Here is a 23213-nt window from a genome sequence, read left to right as displayed (position 1 = left end):
AACAAAAGTTTCACAGTATGTATTTACGTGAGTAGCAAAATTGACATAGATGTACAAAGAGTACCTTTGATATCTATGACGAAAACTGCTGAGATATTCAAAATTATTCTGATGTTTAGTAACCTGAAATTTTATTTATCGTTAATTCTCAGGTTCCGAAGCTATCCTTCAATTACTGGAAGCTGTAGACAGCTATATTCCAACACCTGAACGAGATCTGGACAAACCATTCCTGCTTCCGGTAGAAAATGTGTATTCGATTCAAGGTAATTTTCACGATTATCATAGGATTGTAACATGATATGTGCGCCTTATATTTAACTTTCGAGGCTTATTTTTATTTTCTAAGTATTATTAAGATTGTACTTGTAGATGTCTTGAATGCACGGATGACTCGCGTAAATATAATTTGAACTGTTTTTTACGTCGCGTAAAGCGTAGTTTTAACAAACACAAGTGTTTCTTCTGAAAAAAAAAAAAAAAAAAAAAAAAAAAAAAATAGAATTCTTGCAGAAAATTTTTGATTTACAAAAGCTCATCGCAGAAAGACAAAGTTCTGCCATCGGGGTCCAGACACATTTTTACCGTATGCATTGTTTATTTATTGTATTTTGGTGCAAAAATTGATTACCACTTACGATGTCTTAACTTGTTTTTATAGAAGAAGAAAGGGTGGGAGAGGAATTTGACATATTTCATAAGAGTATTTATTAAATAAATTTATGTTTATTTTTATCATTGGGGAGAGATGACAATGGAATTATAGCAAATGAAGAAAAGAGGAACACAATCATAAAATTTAAAGATTTTCTTAAGAGTTCATAACTTTTCATGCTCATAAGAAACTCTAAGCTGTTCTTAACTATAGTCTCTGAGCAATATGTGAGCATAGTCACCGAGAATTCCTCCATATCGTAGGTAATATACAAGGAAAACGTTGCTGATTTTTGTTTATCTAGGTTATTTTTAGGAGTGATTAAAGATACAGCAGAGAAATGCATTTTTGCAATACAAGTTTCGTGTAACCTCGTTACGCAGGTTTAAACCTGGGACTTTCGCTGCTTTTGTTATGTATCAGTGATATATCTCTGAATACCACTCATTTTAGCTTTTGAGTTTCTCGTATAAAATAATAGACGAATTCTGACCAAAGCATATACTATCTAATAAATAATAGCGTTACAGTTTCGGCAAAGTATCCTTGCCTTCATCAGACATTATCAGATAATGTGTCTAATGAAGTCAAAGACAAATTGTCGAAACTGTAAGGCTACTATTTATTAGATGTTTGCTTTGGTCATGATTTACTTCATGTAATGAAGTCACAAAAACTATTATAAAGCAAATGATTTAAAAATTCATCTTGTCAAATGTTAGGAGACAGATTGCACGTGTTTCCAAAAAGACATTAATGCACTTTCTAATTGGTGCAAGATAACAAACTACATTTAAACATTGAGCATTGTGTCTCACAAGAAAGAAAGAAAGGAAATGAATTTTGGAATTAGAATACCATATAAATAGCGTACAACTGCAGAGTTCAGCATATAACAGATCTTGTGTGTCAATAAGATCAAATTTCTCATTAGATACTTATCAGAATTCAATTGTGCATTAGGCTTATAGAAATCACGCGTTTGTAATGAGACTTGGAAATAAACTCATGAATATTAATATGCTTAAAAGTCCTTATACTGCATATGTACATTGTAATCGTTATTTACGTCGTGGTTCGGAACAACTTTTATTTCTCATATATTCTCCCTTTTCTTAGTTATGTTTCCCAGTTACGCCATGACGTAAACGACCACTGCCCATGCTTACAGTTCCACTCACGATGACTGGGGCATGATAAGTGAAAATGTAAGCAACGTAAAGTTTGTTGTTTAGCTACACGCATAAAGAAAATTAAGTATTAAACATGTAACAAATGATAAAGTCACTTTTCGATAAAAGAAATATAATGTTACTATAAGAGCACAAGTATTACATGCTTTTAGATTTTCAATATATTTATCATTAACAATTTGATACTAACGACACTATGGTGGCTTGGCTTTAGTAATGAATAAAGTGGTGGCTTAAAATGTTAGTAAACTCACGCGTTTCTTCGGCTAGCCTGTTGAGGTTGCTCCCTCGTTGTCCCGTGTTCGAGGATGTGCGCTGGTTCTGGAGTTGAAGTTCCAAGGTTAACTTCCCACTGCTGCTTCTTCAATGAGAGTTCCAAATAGGAGCTACAAATATAGGTTCCGCTCCAGGAGGTCGTTGTCGCCGTATTGTCAAACAAGTACGCTTACGTAAAATTTGATGTGAGGAACTACGAACTGCCACTTTCACATATAGATATAAAACTTCATCACTTTTAATTTAACACAGAACGTTTACGTGTACACAATCGTCTAGTAGTACAATAATTACAGGCAGCCTGAATGCTGCTTTCAGAAAAGCGGGTCCAGGGCAAACAAAACGTCGACGAGTTCTTCGTCGGATAGACGCAGAGTGACTGCCCCCTTTGTCCAGTCAGCTATTGTGTATATGTTCTCGGTGCTAGAGCGCCCAGATGATGACGTATACTACCAAGTTCACACTCTTTGGCTGAAGAAGTGCGGACATTTTAAATAATCAAATCAGCGTTGAGCAATGACAAGAAGTAAAGTGTTTTTGCGACTTTCCCGATTTTCCGGAGTTAGAGAACGTTCACAAAGGAAATCACTGTCTCTGCAACGTATGTCCATATATGGTTACGAAATCTAACGGAAGTCTACTAACACAGATGAAAAGACATTCCAAAGCGGTGACAAAGAGTTTCTAGAACATTTGGATCTATACGAGGGTTGGTTAATAAAGTTCAGAATAAATCTATTTTCTTAATGTTTCTTTTAAATCGCATAAAATGAGCTGTAGGGCGGTGACAACATCCATGTCCAAAATTATTGTCGCATGTCTATAAATGTGTTGTAGGAATATAATTTAATAACGAATTCGACCGGTATTTCTTATAACGTTAGTATGTGTATAATCGGCAAAGACATGTATGTGGAAAATTTAATGTCAAAAGAGCAGTAAATAAGAACAATAAAACGAAAATAAAATTTTCTTGCCCATGTAGCAACATTTTATTTTACTCATTCTAATTTTCGTATATATAATTCTTTTCCTATGAAATTTACAACAAGTATACATTTCCTGATTATACACATAGTATCAGTATTAAAAGTACCCTGCAAAATCATTATCAAATTACATGCTTACAAGAAGACAGTTGTAGATATGCGACAATCATTTTGGACATGAGGTCACGTCTCAACTAGAATAAACGCTCTAATTTGGAACCGTAGTGCACCTCTAGAGTCAGTTGAGTCTAAATTCGTGCTTTCTTTAATATACAAGGATACAACAGTATATCCTCAATATGAAAACTATTTTTCATTTCTATCAGTTTATTGCATTCTTCTGAAACGAGAAGAGCCAAATTTCGTTTGTGTTTTTTAAATAAACTTCTACAGTATGTGATAAATATCACCAACACTACTATCAGAAATCTCTTGTCATATGCCGAACAGGAAAATGAACCCGAGTTACAAACATTTCATGAACCATCACAGCGTAAGAATAAATTGGACATATCTCTTATTAGAAGAATCTGTACCATCTATAATATAGTGTCAGAATAAAAAGTGCTACAATAGATATATTTAATGTACATGTATAGTCAGCGACAAAAGTTCTTTCCGTTTGGTAAAATTTATTTTGAGAATAACGGTGGAACTGGAACGTACACCGTTTCGCCGAGTTTCAAGGCTGGAACGTACAAAAAATTACATTCTTTTTAATTTACTCAGAACTGTACTCAAATTGTCCTTCCATTCTGAAATTAGTTGCAAAATTAATTTCATCAAACGGAAAGAACTATTGTCGCCGCTGACTGTATTGTACATGAATATATATATATATATATATATATATATATATATATATATATATATAGTTTAATACAGTATTGTGGTATATGAAGAAAGATTTATGAATTATAGTTGTGTATGTTCTGTATACTACTGACACTATTTGGACATTCATTTCTCTTTGCAAAACTAATTATTTGGAACAACAAAGAATAATATGCATGGATGCTGTTTATATATAATCATATACCAATTTTTGAGTAATAAGTCACTTAGAAATGTAAGCGTGTATTATAAAATTGTCTATTCTGATTCTTTTCCCTATTCCAGGTCGTGGCACCGTCGTTACTGGCCGACTGGAAAGAGGAATACTTAAGAAAGGGTCCGAATGCGAATTCATTGGGCATAATAAAACACTCAAGAGCACGGTTACAGGTAATTTTTGTCATTTATATGTAGGTTTTCGGTGTGTTTTACATCTAATTTAATATTTGTAGGAGTGTTGGAGTGCTATCGAAGCTATAGTCATTTTGAGCTGGAGAGCACGTTCACGTATTTGAGCCCGGACTATTTCCATTTTATCCACTTTGTATATGCTGCTGTTAATTTCGTGATCAATTTTTATTTATCATATTCTCTTCGTTTGTAACGTTCCTTTTCAGCATCAGGCTATGTGAGACGAGCTGCTTAAATGAAAAAGTGAAATTTCTAGAAACATTTTACGAGATTTAAAAGCTATTTTTCTGAAATCTCTCAAGTAGTATAAAATACGAGGTCACGAGCTCAAGAAATTAAAATTATATTCATAATTTAAAAAAATAATAAAGTAAATTTTAAAAATCATAGACCGAAAGAACATACGAGGATTACACACACACAAAAAAAAGTCCTCAGTACTTTAGTTTGGGAAAACATTTCGAAGAATATCCGTACAATACTAAAGATGTTGAAACTTTGCTAAAGCATATAAAGATTTGGAGCAGCAAATGAAACAAGCGTGACATATATACAGGGTGTTTCAAAACAACACCGGCAACATTTGGGAGGTGATTCCTGACAGCAAGATAAGACAAAAAGTATAGACCAACCTGGGTGCACAAATGCTTCCTTTCGGAGTTATAGACTGCCGAAAACTTGAGAAAATGAACTTTAAGGGCCCATAGCTCCAAAACTATGGGATCTACCGTAGTCGGTCCAAGACTTCACTTAGGAACTAACATGTGCTCTATCCAAATATCCATGTTTCAAATCCTGTGGTACTTCCGCAACAACTTTTATAGAGGTAGTTGGTGAGTACTTCAAGTTATATGCCCATAGCCAAACTCCCTCTATAAAAATTGTTGCGTGAGTACCTTAGGATTCTGAAACATGTATTTTTGAATAGCGCACATATTAGTTCCTAAGTGAAGTTTTAACCCGGCTACGGTAGGTCCCATAGTATTGGAGCTATGAGCCCTTAAAGTTTTTATGTTTTCGGGAACCTATAACTCCGAAAGGAAGCATTTGTGCATAGTGTTGTAAATAGAAAAAAAAACCGTTCGTTTTTTTTTTCAGAAATGTACGTTTTTTTTAGAAAAAAAACATTGCCTCTCGTTTTTTTTCTAAATTTCGTTTTTTTTCAAATAGTCATTTGTAATGTATCTTACGTCATTTAAGTCTGAAGTATTTTTATGTAGGTGTAATTACCATAAAATGCAACATAAATTAAACACTAGAAACTGATACAGTACAAATATTTTACAATTTATATGAGTAGTGTACCTACTAAGAATCCGGGTTTCTGTACTGTTTCACCAATATCAACGAAGAAATAAAAGTAGAAATGAACATTTTTTTTTTTCGTGAAAGTAGGCCTTTAATAAGTACGAAAATAATATAACGAACAGTATAAAACGCAAATAACTTGTCTAAAGGTAAAAACTAAAACTAATTTGCCTACTAATATTTTTCTGAATATCATATATAAATAATTTGTCGACTTGATATATGATATGCATTGCTGGCTCTATCATATGTGCAACACGTGCATTTCCACGGGGCTGCAATATCTGTCATAAGTATTTTATTTAAAATAAATACTTCTTGTTGGAGACAGACTTCATGATCATGGTAGCTAAATTTACTAAGCTGACATAATGATTTTGCAGGGTACTTTTAATACTGATGCTGTGTGTATAATCTGAAAATGTATATTTATGATAAATTTCAAAGGAAAAGAATTATAAATACGAAAATGAGAAAGAGTAAAAGAAAATGTTGCTAAATGGACAAGAAAGTTTCATTTTCGTTTTATTGTTCTTATTTACTAATGTTTTGACATGAAATTTTCCACATACATGTCTTTGCCGATTATACACAAACTAACATTATAAGAAATACCAGGCGGATTCGTTATCAAATTATATTCCTAGAACAATATATTTATAGACATGGAACAATAATTTTGGACATGAGTGTACATACAAGACATGAATATAGGATGACATAATTTGAAGTAATGCAGGGTGTTTCAAAATGAATATTACGGTTTTGAAACTTTGTAGTATCTATTACAATTAACTTACAATAATAAGTATTATCAAATGAAAGAGTAACTCAAACAGTTTTGTACACACGCATGCCATGCATTGTTTCCTCTGTCTGCCGTTAGAAAGAGCAAGTAGCAAAGATGGAGACTAGAGACCAGAAAGCTTTGTGTGTTTTAATTTTGCAAAGACTGAATCTGTAGTTACAGTGCAATCGTCTGTATGAATTGAATGTTTTGTGCCATATGGCGGAAAGTTTATGGGCCTTTCTCACCTATTGACTCAATGTGTGCCATGTGACGAATGAAGCTCACATCGAACACTTGAAGCAAAAACTGTTTGAGGTGTTCTTTTATTTGATGTATTGTTTATAATTGTGCGTAAAATGTAATAAGTACTACGGAGACTTAATTCCCCGATATTCATTTTGAAACACCCTGCATTTCTCAGTATCAGTATTGGAACTAAGATGTAAAAAGGAGAGATTATGATTGTTTACAACAACGATATTATTATTAGTCAAGAATATAATTACTACAACAACACAAGTTAGTAGTCAAAAAAATGTAATTAAATGTACACTCGTAACCCTTTCGGACACACATGGCCAAAGTGGCACATACGCGTGTGTCACTTTTTTAATCCGCTCCTGTATGGTCACTAATTAAGATATCGGTATATATTTTTTGACAAATATGGTTGGTCCATAGTTTATCATTTTAGTTTCTTCTTCTTCTGTGTGTTGAATTTCCTTCTCAAATTTCAAGAATTTTCGAATTTTCTTTATTACTTTCCCCTGTAGCTTCATTCGTTGTAGAGAGACCTCCTTAAGACTTGTCAGGTAGATACGTCGGATGGATACCTAATTGTTGACATCAATTGGATGGGCTTGCGCGCAGTGTTGCCAACTACGGAAATTAAAATCTCCTTAAATTTGGGCAAAAAATTCGAAATTTTTGTTATAAACCTACCTATACGTCCCAATGCAAGTCAACTTACCAGTCGAACATTTGTTCTTACTGAACAAACTCGGGTACATATCGTTACAGTGGAGTAATTAGGGGACGCACGAAAAATTCGAATTTAGGTTCTAACTCTTGATTTTCCCTACTTTTCTGTTTATCGAAATATATTTTTGGTAATTAAAAGCATTGTTTCTTAAATATCGCCATGATACTTGTAGGATATATTAGTAATGTACCAGTGATTATTTTAAGATAGTTTTCGTCTGTATGGTAGCAGTGTTGCCAGCTACGGACAATTTTAATTCAAGATGTTAGGGGAAAATTACGTGTTTTGTCTATTATATCCCTCTTGTTGACTACATAGGAACAAAAGTACCAGTATCTGAAAGTCTTGTCTTTGCCCTTCACAACGCACTATAGAAAGTTTCAATACGATAGTTAGGGGAAGTACAGTTGAGGTTTACAATAGACCTTGTTCTCTAAGTGGAAAGCTTTGGCGTGGGAGACCCGGGTTCAATTCCCGGCGGGAGCTCATGTGGTTCGGATTCCACGTTAATCAGTAGGTCCACGTCTCATATAGCCTCGCTGCTGAACGGGACGCTAAACTAAAATCAACTCAACTCTAAGTGGAAAGATAATTGATTTTTTTACGTAGACTGAAATATTTTTTAATGATCTGCTTACTTTATTGGATATCGTCACAATACTTGTAGGGTATATAATAGGAATACCAAAGCTTCTTTTAAGATAGTTTGTGTGTGTGTGTGTGCTAGCACTGTTGCCAGCTACAGAAAATTTTGGAAAAATTCCCTTTTTGTCTCTATTATTTCCCTCTTGTTGGCTACATTCGAACAAACGTACCACTGTCTGAAAGCCTCGTCCTTAGCCGACACAGCGCACCATAAAACGTTTCGGTAGAATAATTAGGGGAAGTACAGTTGTGGCTTATAATAAACCATGTTCTGTAAATGGTAAGAAAATTGTGCATTTCTGAGTTAGAATGAGATTTTTTTTTTAATTTCATGTTTACTTTGTTAGATATCGCAATGATACTTGTAGGATACATTCTTAGGGTACCAAGATTTACTTTCAGATAGATTACGTATGTTTTATGGCAATGTTTCCAGCCAAAACAATTAATTCCCGATTTTAAGTGAAAAATTCGGCAAATTTCCCTTTCCCCTCTATTATTTCCCTCTTGCTCGCTACGTTGGAACAAATGTACCACTACCTGAAAGCCTTCTCTTTAGCCTACAGAACACACCATAAAAGTTTCAAATAGGATAATTAGAGAAGCTGTAGCGTCGGCATATCTGTTGATTTTTGCTTTTGAGGCGTAGAAAGTGTCAAAATTTCATGTGTATGGAAACAATTTATTTCTTTCTCTCTTTGAATGGAAGCCAGCGACTTCAGGTTTTCACTGTACCTTGTCAACGCACCAAAGAATCTTTTTAGGTGACTTAGACTCATATGGCAACAGTGGTGCTAGATACAAAAAATCTTAAATTTCGGTTAGGGATTTTTTGTAAATTTTCACCCCTACATTTCCCTCAGTAATTTCCCACCCGCTCGCAACACTGCAATGTAACGTACACCAAAAAATAGCCACATTCCTTTTCTAAAAAACAAGGTCTGAACCATATCAATAGGGTAAATGGTTTTTGAGGAATACGTCACTAACTGACAAAGTAGGAAAACGCCAAAAATGATCTGGGTCCGAAAGGAATAATCACACGATTGTGCTCGTATATGTACAAGGAAACAAACGATTTGTAAGTTACGAGGGCTTCGCCTCAAGTTCTATTGATTATTTCAATAATCTTCAACATACATCAATAAATAATAGCTGCCAGAAAAAAAACAGACATTTGAAAAAAAACATGAAAAAGAACGATGTTTTTTATTGAAAAAAAACTTCACAGAAAAAAAACCGTTTTTTTACAACACTATTTGTGCACCCAGGTTGGTCTATACTTTTTGTCTTACCTTGGTGTCAGGAATCATCTCTCAAACGTTGTCGGTGTTGTTTTGAAACACCCTGTAGATATAAGTCATGCTTCGTTCACTTGCTGCTCCAAATCTTTATATGCTTTAGTAAAGTTAAAACATCTTTAGTATTGTAAGGATATTCTTCGAAATGTTTTGCTAATATATATGATTGCTTATATCTAGATGGTGGATAATATAATGAAAGATGGGACCATTTGCTAAGCCAGTTTATAAGTTTATTTCTCTACAAGATAGAAACACAGCAAAGAGTAAACTGGCCGCGCATATTGAATAGCAGACCCCAGCTCATAAATGTATACTTGAGGAGGGATAATTTTTGTAGGTATTTCTGGCATTTTGTAGATATTTAGGATAAAGAGTTTCCGTTATTTATCAATGTTTAATCCCTTGTATCCTCTAATGAACAGCTACGGAACCACTTGAAGTAGCAGGTGTCCCATATTATAAAAAATATCAGGAAGGTGAATACAAGTGTTTTGTATAGGAATCTAGTAGTTTTTCTTTCTTTTGTCACCCTGAACTCTCTTTGTTTTTTCTTCAGGCATTGAAATGTTCCACCAAATCCTGGAGGAAGCTCACGCTGGCGACCAGTTAGGAGCTCTTGTGCGTGGAGTCAAGAGGGACGACGTTCGTCGTGGAATGATAATGGCCAAACCAGGGACTGTGAAAGCCCAAGATAACGTAGAAGCTCAGGTAGTATTTTCTTTCCGAAATTTCACTTCGTAATTTTCGGCTTGTTACGGCGAGTGCAATAGCTTTTGTTTTTTACGTAATAATTTCAGTACCAATTTGGATTATATCAATTCTAAATTCCTTTCGGATTTGCAGTTTGTATTACGTCACGTGGGTGTAACAGTTAGTGGCTTATTAAGCTTCAGAAACCACGACTTTCTTTCTTTTCTTTTTTATTTTAATAAAAATAAATTAATAGGACTACACAGTTTGACAAGACTAATTGAGGTCACTTATTATAGCTTGAACATACGAATGAAATGGAATGGATATACACAGTATGTACGGGTTTTCTGATCAATGGTACGCTGTAGTCCATTTATGTAGCAGATTTAGGCGGCACTACTAGGCAGCTAGAGAAGGAAAGTGATGTTATGAACCAGTTGTGCCATTCCTGTAATTGCAGAGCTGTACAAGTGTTCTATGTTTGTTTTATTTATTAGTTAATATATTCCTTATTACATTTTCCGTATATTGTTTATAGTAAGATTTAGTATTGGTCATTTGTTTCTGTGCATTATGTAAATATTTCAAAGTTTGATTGTCCAGTGAGGAGAGATATCATTAGTCAGTATCTGGCCGCAAAAGCAAGTGGTCATTGGCGCTAGGACTATGAAACCATTTGTATAGTAATAAGATTATCCTATTAGGTGATACCTTACTATTGGTAGTAGTATGATTACTATTTTTTATTTCAAAAATTAGTTTTCGTTGAACTTGTAGTTATTTTAGTAGCTTAGTGGCAATCTTGCAACGTCGCGCTTGCAAGCTGCTCTATGCGGCGACACACCAATTTAGCAACATACCCAGCAGAAAATGAGATGTTAAAACAACAAGAAGTGACTACCACGTTAGCGTGTTACTTGTGTGTTAATTTATCACTAAACGCATCGCCTTCCAAGCATATCAGAACTAATTACTGATTATCATTGGGAATCTGAATTGGATTTTATTGTTTGCAATGAGCAAAGCTTTACGCAGTATATTTGACATTTATGCCAAGTAACGAATAAAGTAATACGTTTTGCTGTAGTCAGTGACCCAAAAATTGTTTTGTAAACCTATGAATTGTCTGAAACAGTTACATGAGTAACAGTTCTGCCATCTTATCCTAGCACATAACAGGACTCACAGTGAGTCACTTTTTTTTTTTTTTTTTTTTTTAAACTGAAAGTTACTTTTTTTCAAATTTGTCACTAAAGTTACTTTTTTGGGAGGTAAAGTGACTTTTTCATGTGGTTTATGTTTTGCATTGGCAAATAAATGGAAAAAGGCAGAAACTTGTTACTCATTACTCTTCTGAAAGCTTCAGTACTTGCTGCCACATGTGAAACAGTCAGCTTTATTCTCACTTCAGCTTTTATTCTTTCTAAAGCACAGTAGATGGATGATGGATGCTTAAGCTCTCAAGGTGGGGTTGAGAACCCTTCTGTGTCTATTCTTTCTTCTATCATAATATTTTAGTTTTCTCTCGTAATAGTTAACGCTCCGCTCAACGTAGTGTGTGTGTGTGGTTCATCATGTTCGTCTTGTGTTATGCTTCTTGTATGTTCTTCTTAAGAGTAGATGATAAATTTGAATATTTCATGGCTTTGAAAACTCTCAATGCTAAGTTAAATATAATGTCTGGGATGAAGAAATTCGGAAATAGGCCAGAACTGGTTCCACTTGCTCAGAAGCTTCTTATATCTGCTAAGTCTGCTTATCGTAACTACAAAGCATACTTAGAAAACTTAAGAAAGGAGGAAGCTCAGAAAGAAGTATAGAAGAAAAGATGAAACAAAACAACAAAGAGATAGGTGATGGAGAAATTGACAAAGGAAAAAAGGGGCATGATGAGATTTTGGTCACTTTTTTGTGTGCTTTTGGTCACTTTTCAACTATTTACAAGAGACCAGACCACTATGTGCCCTGACATAAGAAAACCTGGTAAGAGCAACAGATGGCAGAACTGATACTCGTGTAATTGTTGTTAGACAATTCATAGGCTCTCAAAACTATTTTCGTGACCGTTTACCGAAAACATAGTACGATATTCGTTACTTGGCATAAATGTCAAATATACTGCGTAAAACTTTGCTCATTGCAAACAATAAAATCCATTTCAAATTTCCAATGACAATTACGTGTTATGTCTGATATGTTCGGAAGGCGATGTCCTTGGTGTTAAATTAGCACACAAGTAACACCCTAAAGTGGTAGTCATTTTGTGTTGTTTTAACACCTTATTTTTTGCTTTTTGCTGTATATATATATATATATATATATATATATATATATTTAACAAGCGTGTAGTAATAACTTTTTTACACTTATGAAGTTTTAGTTTTACGTCCCATGGTAATGCCTTATAAATAAAAAGGTTGACAATCAATAACAGCCCTCCCATTACGAAACCTAGTATAGAGCGCTTCATGACTACTTATGTACGCTCCTTCAAAAACGATATATTGTAAATCTATTAATTTATAAGGCATTACCAAGGGACGTAAAACTAAAACTTCATAAGTGTAAAAAAGTTATTACTACACGCTTGTTAAATATCACTTATAAATGCGCCTATAATGCTTTAGAAAGTAGTGCTGGGAAAATTAATTTTGAAAAAGACTACCTTTGTCTCGCACGCCTATCATTACTTGTTAACATATTTTCATAGATAGCAATATTAGAAACAGCGAGATCTAAGGACGCATTTTCAAGCTTACTGTCACAATGTTTGAGGATACAATCTCGGAAAATGGTTATTTTTAAAATGAAAATTGGGAATTTTTATGTAATAAATGAAGGGAATAACCGATTTTGTGTTACACCAGTACCTCTATAGGTGCAAATTCAGTGATATACAAAGAGTGAAAAGTACACGACTGGACCAGTAATGTAACCCGTGTCGCTGAGTTACTGTGCTATATGAATCGGGAAGTTACGTCCTACATGGAAAATAGTTGTCTTACTCTATATGGTTTGGCGCGGAAGACTCGCGTTCGATTCCCACGGGAGCTCATGTGGTTTGAATCCCACGTTAAGCAGTAGATTCACCTCTCATGTAGTCTCGCTGTTGAAAGAAACGCTAAACTCGAATCCATTATTTTACTATATTTATCATTAACTTTTTCATGATCGGTCCGATATTTCGCCAAGTCCTAGACGTAGGTTTGGACAGATTTTGGTGCTTTACAAAAACCGTAATATCTTTTTCTTATCGTATTTGAATGAAATTAAGTTTGTTGTAGTCACAGTCGATCAGTTTTATGATTAAATTGCTTTAGTTAGTAAATTATTTTAGGTAGTGTTCATTGCTTGAAGTGACGTGGGGTTAAGTGATTAAATAATGGAAAAGATTTCTCTCATCACTCTTTGGTAACTGCTGCTGCCCCTGTATAAGATAACTTTAAATAATGCATATGTTATAGTTAACATCATGGCTAAACATTGCGCTAGTTTTAACTTCGCGCTAACATATCGTCTGATGTCTTGTCCAGAGAAATGCATGAAAAGTTTTCCTTCATTATTAGAACATTGGACGGAATGACTTGTCGACTCGGTTCTGATCAGGGTTGGCAAAAACCATGGTTTTTATTAAAAAAAAAAAAATGTTTAAACCAGGTTTTTTTTGTTTAAACCCGGTTTATATGGTTTAAATGATTTGCTTTATATATTCATATCATATATGGACAGAAATAAGTTTGTTTTGCCTTGATGTTATTATGCAACAACCGGGTTATGCTGGAAGAGGTCACATAAGCTTAAAGCGGAATAAAAACCGCTTCTCGAGTTACATCCGAGAGAAATTGTCCTCCGTTTGAACTCAGAACCAGGACTAATTGGCCACAAATGCGATACGTCTGGCGACTCACTCACAAAGGAATCCTGATAAATAAATAAATAAATAAATAAATAAATAAATAAATAAAAACGTTGTACTGATCTTTACATGCTTCTTAATATAACTGTCAAGAGTCATTTCAGAAGGACAAAAAGATAAACAGTTGCACAAGTGAAACCATTACACACAATTACATATGAACAATTTCAAAGTACTACGGAGTACAGAAGAACTAATTTAGTTCAAGCTAGTTAACAACGACTTTTATTGGTCCAAATTAAAGAAATACACCGACTTAATCTGCATATCAATAAGAAAAAAAATAAATAAAGATACGAATTATTTGAGTCCACTTTGGCTCAAACTTATTTATACATAAACAGATACCAAAGATACTTATTTCACTAAATGCCTCTCGTGGGGTCTGTATGACCTCCCCCCCCCACACACAAAGTACGGCATTTTCGATGTATTTTATCAATAGTAAACATTGAAACAAAACAATATTTAGAATTTTTCTTCGATTGCAATTACATAACAATAATAACAACTACAAAAAAATCACAAAATAAACATTTATAAACTTGTAAAAAAAAAAAAAAAAAAAAAAGTTGCTTTTGTAGTATAATCTTTTTGAGTAATGAATGGGGAATTTAGGTCTGAATGTAATACGAATAATATACGGGAGTGAAACGTGGTAACCCACAAATGTGTGTTCATCAAGATTTTACAAACACTTACACTTTTACGAACATTTTTTTGTTTTTTGGTTTAAACCAGTTGGTTTTTTTGAAAAAACCAGTTGGTTTAAACCAGCCAACCCTGGTTCTGATTATCTGATTATCAAGAACTTTTACGGATTCTTAATCTCAAAGGACCAGAGTGTTAATTTTCACTAGTTTTTTATTGTCCTTGGCTGTTTCGTAGAAAAATTTCAAGGGAGGGGAAGATTTGCTGTGTGTATTATTCATACAGCAAGCAGTGTGACCTCTCACAATAATTCACAGAGCTCGAGTGACAAAGCAAAGAACTGCGCAGAATCAACCGATTATATTTATTTCTTCCACGGAGACATCTATTCTTACTAAAAAATAGATTTGTTATCAATACGATGTGAAGTTCAATGTTTATTGTCGAACAAAGGACAGAAGGAACATGTGACAAGAAGTGTAATGCTTTTCATTTGGGTGTCTAGCTTCTGTTCCTCCATATCCTTTTTGTGAGGACCAAATTTCAAAGTTGTTCTTCGGCTTAAACAACAATCGACATCTGAATCCGTGACAGCGCATGTGCTACATGTTTTTAATATAACATGTATTGTGTATTATTATTATTTCTTTTTCCTGTATGGTCGAGAAATATTTACCACCTTGTGTATTTGTGCAGGTATACATATTAAGTAAAGAAGAAGGCGGAAGATCCAAGCCTTTCACAGCCTACATTCAGTTGCAGATGTTCTCTAAAACATGGGACTGTCCAGTTCAAGTGAATATTCCTGACAAGGAAATGGTTATGCCTGGAGAGGATTCAAAGTAAGTTATGATAGAAATGAAATAAATGTTAAATAGTAAGACTGCTGGAATGTATGCATCGAAGTTCTAATCGCGTTTTAAAAGAAATAAACACTCAGTTTGCTTTTAATCATGTTATTTGCTGGTATAGGTAAAGGTACGTTAGATATAAAGATGGAATTCCTTGATGTCTTAAGTGGCAATTAATGGTAATGTTAATAGTTGTAAATATTCTGTGATACCGAAAGTAAAGAGTTGCTTGTGCTTCCCAGCTTCTGCCAAGTGGGTTTGTACGCCGTAAATATTCTGTGGTACCGAAGGTAAAGAGTTGCTTGTGCTTCCCAGCTTCTGCCAAGTGGGTTTGTACGCCGTGCCCCGTTTCATTAGCTTCGTTTCCCTTAGTATAGTCGATGCATATTCATGGGACAACGAACAAAGAGTGAAAAAGTGACTGACTGGACGGGATCTCGAACCCGTTATCTCCGGCATATCGTGCCGATGCGTTAACCATTACGCCACTCAGTCCGGTTCCCATAGTGACTGTATTAGTGGCCTGTCAGTTTTATTCTGATCTTTAGCTTGGAAAAAGGATTTGCTAGATTTCTGGTATTTACTTGCTTTAAGCATGAAGTTACAACGAACACTGCCTAGCACTTGAAATATAGACTGCACATGTGAAAGCACTTTCTGCGTGTTCTGCGATACCAGTTTTTGCCCTTAGAGGCGAAGAACTGTCGCATTACAACTTCTATCTTTCCATGGTTGTTGAAGCATTGCGAACACTGGAAGTGAACCATGGATTGTAAGAAGTAATAATCCGAAGTGATGTCCGGATTATATGTTGGATGTAGCATCAATTCAGTTTCTTCAAGTTCAGGGAGTTTATTCTGGGTTGTTCGAGAGATATAAGGTTGTGTATTGTCTTGCTACAGAAAGGCTCTCTTATTGTTCACTAATGCAGGGTCTGTTGCTACACAATAGCTTAACACCTGTTCCAGCTGTTTCCGAGTACAAATTGACAATTTTTAATTCGGCCATCGAGAATGAACTCCTAGTGGACTAAGTCCTCTTCCCCATAATTGAACCAGACGCAGAATATTACCACGAATTTGAAACATCCGTAATTGGCGTAGACTTCAACACCTGGCCTTGTTTAACCACTACTTAAGCACGTTAAGATTTTGGAGAAAATATTTTGTTTTCGCTACATATTACCTTTGGGAGACGCAAGTCCAGGAGTTTCTTGCCTTCATCCACTCGCCTTTGTGCTTTTGCTGGGGTTAATTCGTAAGCGTAATTCGGCAGTTCTGGATTTTTTTTTTTTTTTTTTTTTTTAACCAAGGTCATGAGGATAACGAACGACTGGATTATGAGATAACAGATCGTACCTGATAACTCCGAGTGATAATCATGGGATTTATTTTTGGTACATGATCTCGAAATCCGGTTTTCGGCGTACCTGATCAACGAGGTTCTTGCAAGCCAGCCAATTTTCGTGAACAGTCTCATTGTTGTGATCATCTGTCCCAACATCTTTTACACAGCAAATGTTCCGGGATGCATCTGCGGCATTATAGTTCAGTTCGAACTCGTAAAGCAGAAGTTCTCGAAACAGGCGTTGTTGCACCTTCATCTTTCTGGCTGTCAAATCACACACACAACGCAGCATTGTAGGCCTATAATTTTTCAGGACATAAATTACCGCTATCTATAGAAGGTTGCTCGGTTTTTATCCGACCATCTTGCATTTTGTTTCAGCAACTTGCAGGTGCCAAGTTGTTGTGTTGGCACTAGTGAAATACAACCGAAAGTGAATCGTAATTGAGAAGGAGGGTACATCATTGCTCTTTTCCATTCATATTTCTTATACAACCGAATAGGGAAACAGCATCGAAAAAACTTTTTAACCAGTAGAGTAACTATAGCTAAAGACATTGTGGCCAAACAAAAATTGGGCCATGCAGAAAAATTTGACAACGAAAGGGGCCTATTTTAGGTTACAAGCAATATGTCGCCTGAGATGCTTCATCGGCTGACGTGTCATGGCTCAGAATTAAATTTGGCACAGTCCGTTGTCAGCCACAACATTCACAATCTCCTCCTCCCGCCCCACATGAATATAAGGCGTATTGCAGCAAACTGTAGAAACTACATTTGAGGAAGAGGAGGGAGTCAAAATTGAATATGATTCACGCATCGGATGATGCCACATTTATCTCACGCGTAGTGGTAACATTTGAGAAATTATATACTGACATCTTTGGCAAGGGACGTATTGAGTTTTATCGCCAGTGCAGAAAGTTTGTCGCAGAAAGTCGTAATTCAGTTACAAGGGGCAGTTGAAGGTACGTAAAATGGATTAAAACGTGAAGTTGGATGCTAGCTACTTTCAGCAATCCATAATGTATGAGACAGGAAACGGAGTCCATGTTATTCCCTTTCATGTCACTACTGTTAAAAGCTTTGTTGTCAGCCCATTTGGACTGTTAAAACAACGCTAATACCATCATTTGCACTGTCTGTGCAAAATTACAGGAAAGAATGGCTGTGATCCAACGTGGTTTGTTACAGTGGAAATTGCTATGTTGGGTGATAGTCCGTAATGCTGGTGATACGGTAGAACAAAACCGGCTGGATATAAACCAAAGAGCCTTCCATATTCCAATACCGCTGAGCGCCGAGGGTTTAACTGCTTCAATGACGCAACAGACAAGTTTCAAGCGACTTAGGGATGCCAATATTGCAGAACTTACGATTCAGCCTTGTATGTTATCAGATTAATTTATTAGATTTTAATGCTTTGAATGGTTAATTTTTGAAACGAAGTTAACAATTAAATTAGCGTTTCTTGATTATCTATGTAGATTAAGCTGGACTGAGATAAATTGAGGTTTAGCATAATGATGTAGTGAGAAATGAGAATTCGTGTTCATTTCAGACATCCATGGTCGAGCTTTTAGGACAGTTAACCTAATCAGATTCCGTCTGTCGATCCTACTGTAGGTGTGTGTTTTGTTTTAAAAAGTACTTAAGCATTTTTTTCTTTCTCTTCCAGATTGGTGCTGAAGTTATTTAAACCAATGGTTGTAGAGCAGGGTCAGAGGTTCACTTTGCGCGATGGAGCGTTGACTTTAGGAACAGGAGTTGTTACCAAGTTGTTGCCTCCGTTATCCGAGAAAGATCGTTTGGCGTTGCAGGAAGGAAAGAAGGCTCGAGAGGCCAAGCAGAAGTGAAGATAACAAAGTAAAGTTAAAAGTGTAGAAAGTGCTAGTAGCTGAAAGAACTTGTGCAGATTGATATGATTGCGTAAGGATTTTTTTTCCCTCGTCAGATTGTTGTTAAACAACAATGGGTTAACTTTGCAATGAGAGAATGCGAGAGCCTGTATTATACGTAGGGGAAAAAGACATATTTTACATCTACCTAGTCTTTATGAAGTTATGTTACTACGAGCTGTGAATATTAAAAGTTCTGTTTCATGCAGCTTACAAAAGGAAGAGACTATTAATGCATGTATGTTGATGGATCAGACCACAAAAAAATGTGTCGATGTAATGTTACTGAATGAAACATTTTCTAAATATCCATTTCGCTTCATTTATTCACCTCTTCTAGTTATTTAATAATTGTTAGTATATAAGTTTTCATTATTTTCGTTATATTTTACTCCTAGATTGATAAAGTTAAATACATAAATTACAGCTCTTAATTTGTGGAATAATAAATATGTCATTAGCAGAAACATCTGAAAATGTGTTGTTTCTGTTTACTTTTTTTCACTTATACTCTTTCAATTCTGCGTCTATTTAAACTTGTATACTTGGCTTGTGGAAATATATTCAAGGTTACCAGGCACTTGGAAAAATCAGGGAATTTAATTTTGGTCTGGAAAATCTGAAGAACCTTTAAATGTCAGGGAATTTAGTTGTTAACAATACAAAAAATAAATAATGTTATTATTTTTACTTCCCTACCTTTGACCATGAAAAGCTTTGAGAGTATAGTTTTCTTTCACGAGTAACTCTCTAGCACGAAAAAACTCAAAGATCTTAAGGCGACCAACTGAACTACGTTGTACTACTCTTACTTTTTGTGAACTTAATGAAAATATTAATGCTAATGCCCTATCCTGAGACTACTCTCAGTTTCTAGCTGTTTGTGTGGGTGAAGGAGGGGAAAATTTGGGTAGATGAGAAAGGGAGTTAGTTTATATAAGAGAAGTTTAAAAACCTTTTTTTTCTTTCTTCTCAGATTTCATATTTGTTTGATGCTTGCAAGTTTAAATTTTAGAACTTTGTGATAGAATTAAAGAAAATAATTGCATTTTAGAACCAATTATGAGGAATATGAAATCAGAGTTTTAGCAAGTTTCTGAAAGCTGTTAACTCATGAATATGTAGATCTTGATATGAGTGTCACGAGTGATGTACACTCATGTCCAAAATTATTGTCACATGTCTATAAATATATTGTTGTAGAAATATAATTTGATAACGAATTCGCCCGGTATTTCTTACAATGTTAGTATATGTATAATCGTCAAAGACGTGTATGTGGCAAATTTCATGTCAAAACAGCAATAAATAAGAACAATAAAACGAAAATAAAACTTTCTTATCCATTTAGCAACATTCCGTTTCACCCATTCTAATTTTCGTATTTATAATTCTTTTCCTATGAAATTTACCACAAATATACATTTCCTGATTATACATATAGTATCAGTATTAAAAGTACCCTGCAAAATCATTATCAAATAATATTCTTACCAGAAGACAATTATAGATATGCGACAATCATTTTGGACATGAGTGTACACTTTGATATGAGTATGTAGATTTTGATATGAGTGTGAGGAGTGTATCAAAATCAAGCAGGATGTCTGACTGTTACCAAAATGGAGGTAACAAGGGGTGAAATCAACGGGTAATGAAGATGGTTATGGGACATTTTTAATTAATCCACGCACTGGTTTGGATACGATATTTCAACGTGTTTTCTGATAGTGAAATAGAAGTTGTCAATGGGAAGAAGAAAGTCATCTTATATTACTGCGTATGGCTTGATGATATGTTTTAAGTCCCAGTAACTTGAAATTCTTACGAAACTTTCAAATATAGTTGTTTCCTTCAATGAGTCTCTAAATAACGCAATTCAGCAAAGAAAAATAGATATACTTATTCGCTTTTGGGCTAAGACGATTAATCAAGCATCAGTTAGGCATTCTGAATTTCTTGGCCATTCTACTGCGGAAGACCTTCTTAGCAAATTCAAAGCAACTAATGGCTTATTATCCAGAATAATTAATTTCCGTGGATGGACCGAGTGTCAACTGGAAATTTCATCGCAATTTGTCTGCTGAAATTGCGCAAGATGAAGATGTGCCAAATTCTTCGATTTGTGCCTTGTAATTTGCAAATCATCCATGATACTTCAAACTGGACATGATGCAGCTGGCTTGATATTAACCCCTTCCACTACGATTTATTTTCTGAATTCTGATATTTGAAGTATAAGTTATAAAAGTGTATTATAGATGGTTTATCATTATATAACTTTCAAAACATCAATATAGTAACCCTACGTGGTGCTACAATAGTTTAAAATTTATGACGAATGTAGCTCATCATAAGGGGTTAATAAAGTTTTGTAAAGCTTATACCGACTTAAAGCTCAAGGACGATCCTATATATAGTGTGCATAACGTTTCATTTATTTCATTAACCGTGAGGAATGAGATTTACTGTGGTTCGTAACAGCTATGCAGTATCGGAAATTTCTCTACAAATTTTAGTTTTTGAGTTTTGCGAAAAATTTTTGAGCAGTTTTGATAAAAACCTAATCGAGATGAGTTTTTCTTCCTGACAATATGTTACACAACTCAATTAACTCTATCAATTGCACGAGTTAGTCGACCCACCTACGTGGGGAACTCACCTATTATGGGGCGTTTACACTTAGTCGATTTAGTCGCACGACTAAATCGACTCGCTGCATTTGCCACTAAATCGAAGCAACTAGGCCGAATCAGATTGATGGATGTGTTCAATTATTTCAACCACAGAAAATAGAACGTCTTTTAATTCAGTTGCCAGTCGATTAGTCGCCTTCGATCAACAAGCGATTAAGTTGAAGTCCCGTTTACACGGTCGATTAAGTTGAAAGTGACGTCAATTCAACTGAATCGAATGCAAATCGACTAAGTGTAAACGCCCCATTACGCTTGAAAGTCCAGCTTCTCAGAATACTTTCGTGGCAGCTCAGTGATGATGTTTTAAGGAGACGTGATTATTCAAACTGATCCTCTGTAACGGACGGACGACCGATAAGAGTCCAGTCTGCTGACTTTTCCATGCCTGAATGAAATGCCTTGACTTAGCATGCAACCTTCCAATGCGGCAGAGCATCGTCGCCATACGCTCGTGCTACCGTCTCAGGTCACTGATATGCATTTTCGCGATAGACTGCTTGGATTTTTAAACCACGAACGCTATTTAAATTGCGTAAGCATGCTTTAGGGTACCACACTCTGCACTGGTCACTTTAATCATGTACAGCACCAACTGCTAGTTTTCCTCAATGCTTTTCGTCCTGCGAATCTCGACTGATTTGAACTAACAATCTCAGATGCTTCTTGCGCTCGTTCATCCACACACACTCTCCTAACAGTGTTGATAGTGCTTTATTTGCAATCCACGTCTAAACGCCTACAAGGAGATCCTATTGCGTTTTCTTCGGTTTGTATGCCAGAAGGGATGGGAGATGTGACTGCTGCAAGTCACAAACTCTCAGCATTCAGGAGTTCAAATCCTCATATTCATCAAATTGTATCCCCCTGTGATTTTTCATTTTTTCTGGTTGAAGAGAATTATTGAGACTTATTTTTTAGGTGCGGTGACCATCGCAATGACCGTAACGACGGAACTAGAAACATTTTAACAGAAACCTTCTATACTGCGTAGTGGAGTTGCAGAGACGGTCACATTCCATAACGGTTTAACGCAACACAAAATTTTCGTTTTGGTTTGCGATAATAGTACTATTAGCAATTATTCATTTTTATATGGTTTGCATTGCGTTACACTCCGCAATTTTTGCGAAGCCTTGTACGGAATGTGACCAACGGATGGATTAATGTATTAAGAGCAGAGAAGGATTACTATGGTGGGGCACCATGTAGTTTGGTTCCAATTACTTATGACACAGATCGTATGAGATAAACTAAATCGTGAAAAATATTAAAACAGCTTTTTTTTTTTTTTTTTTAAATGTATTTCAAGAAGCGATTTGCCTTCCCTGTAGATATGCTGGAGAATACTGAATTAAACCTCCTGAAGAGGCCTTCCAGTATGCCTTCGCGTATGGCAAAGATGTATTAACACAGAAGTACAATATTTTGAAGAATTTTAATATACAGATATTCTTATTACTATGTAAATAAATGTCTTTTGTTTTATACTTGTAGACACTACCTTCCGGACGGACATTGTATGGGGATTTGAGAAGTATACATTAGTAGAAATGGAGCTATTTCTCGTAGACAATAGATTTTATTGCCCCTTAATTGCTTTATTACCTAACGACTTTCGATGTCAATATGGCCGTGTCGGCCTTGGGGAGGTTTAGGGGGAGGTGGTTTTATTACCCTGTTTGTTAGGTGGTTAGACGGGTTCCTGGAAAAGGTTGAGTGTTAGGATGGATGGAGTAGTTTCTAGAAAAGAGGTTGAAGGACATGATTTTAATAG

General features: G+C 35.3%; 1 protein-coding gene across 1 annotated transcript in view; it reads left to right on the top strand.

Annotated features, from left to right (window-relative positions):
* Positions 1-19051, top strand: part of mEFTu1 (mitochondrial translation elongation factor Tu 1) — a 34395-nt gene extending 15344 nt beyond the window's left edge. Inside the window, exons 7-11 of the mRNA XM_081770872.1 lie at positions 153-266; positions 4233-4337; positions 9944-10095; positions 15344-15489; positions 18524-19051. Coding sequence (XP_081626998.1) covers positions 153-266; positions 4233-4337; positions 9944-10095; positions 15344-15489; positions 18524-18701 — 695 coding nt within the window. The 3' untranslated portion in view covers positions 18702-19051. The remainder of the gene's footprint in view (positions 1-152; positions 267-4232; positions 4338-9943; positions 10096-15343; positions 15490-18523) is intronic.
* The last annotated feature ends 4162 nt before the right edge of the window (positions 19052-23213 follow it).

The sequence above is a fragment of the Thermobia domestica genome, chromosome 9, assembly GCF_964235325.1.
Source record: "Thermobia domestica chromosome 9, izTheDome1.hap1.1, whole genome shotgun sequence".
Classification (NCBI taxonomy): Eukaryota; Metazoa; Arthropoda; class Insecta; order Zygentoma; family Lepismatidae; genus Thermobia; species Thermobia domestica.
The sequence above is the reverse complement of the archived record's forward strand: the minus strand, read 5'-3'. Positions and strand labels throughout refer to the sequence as shown.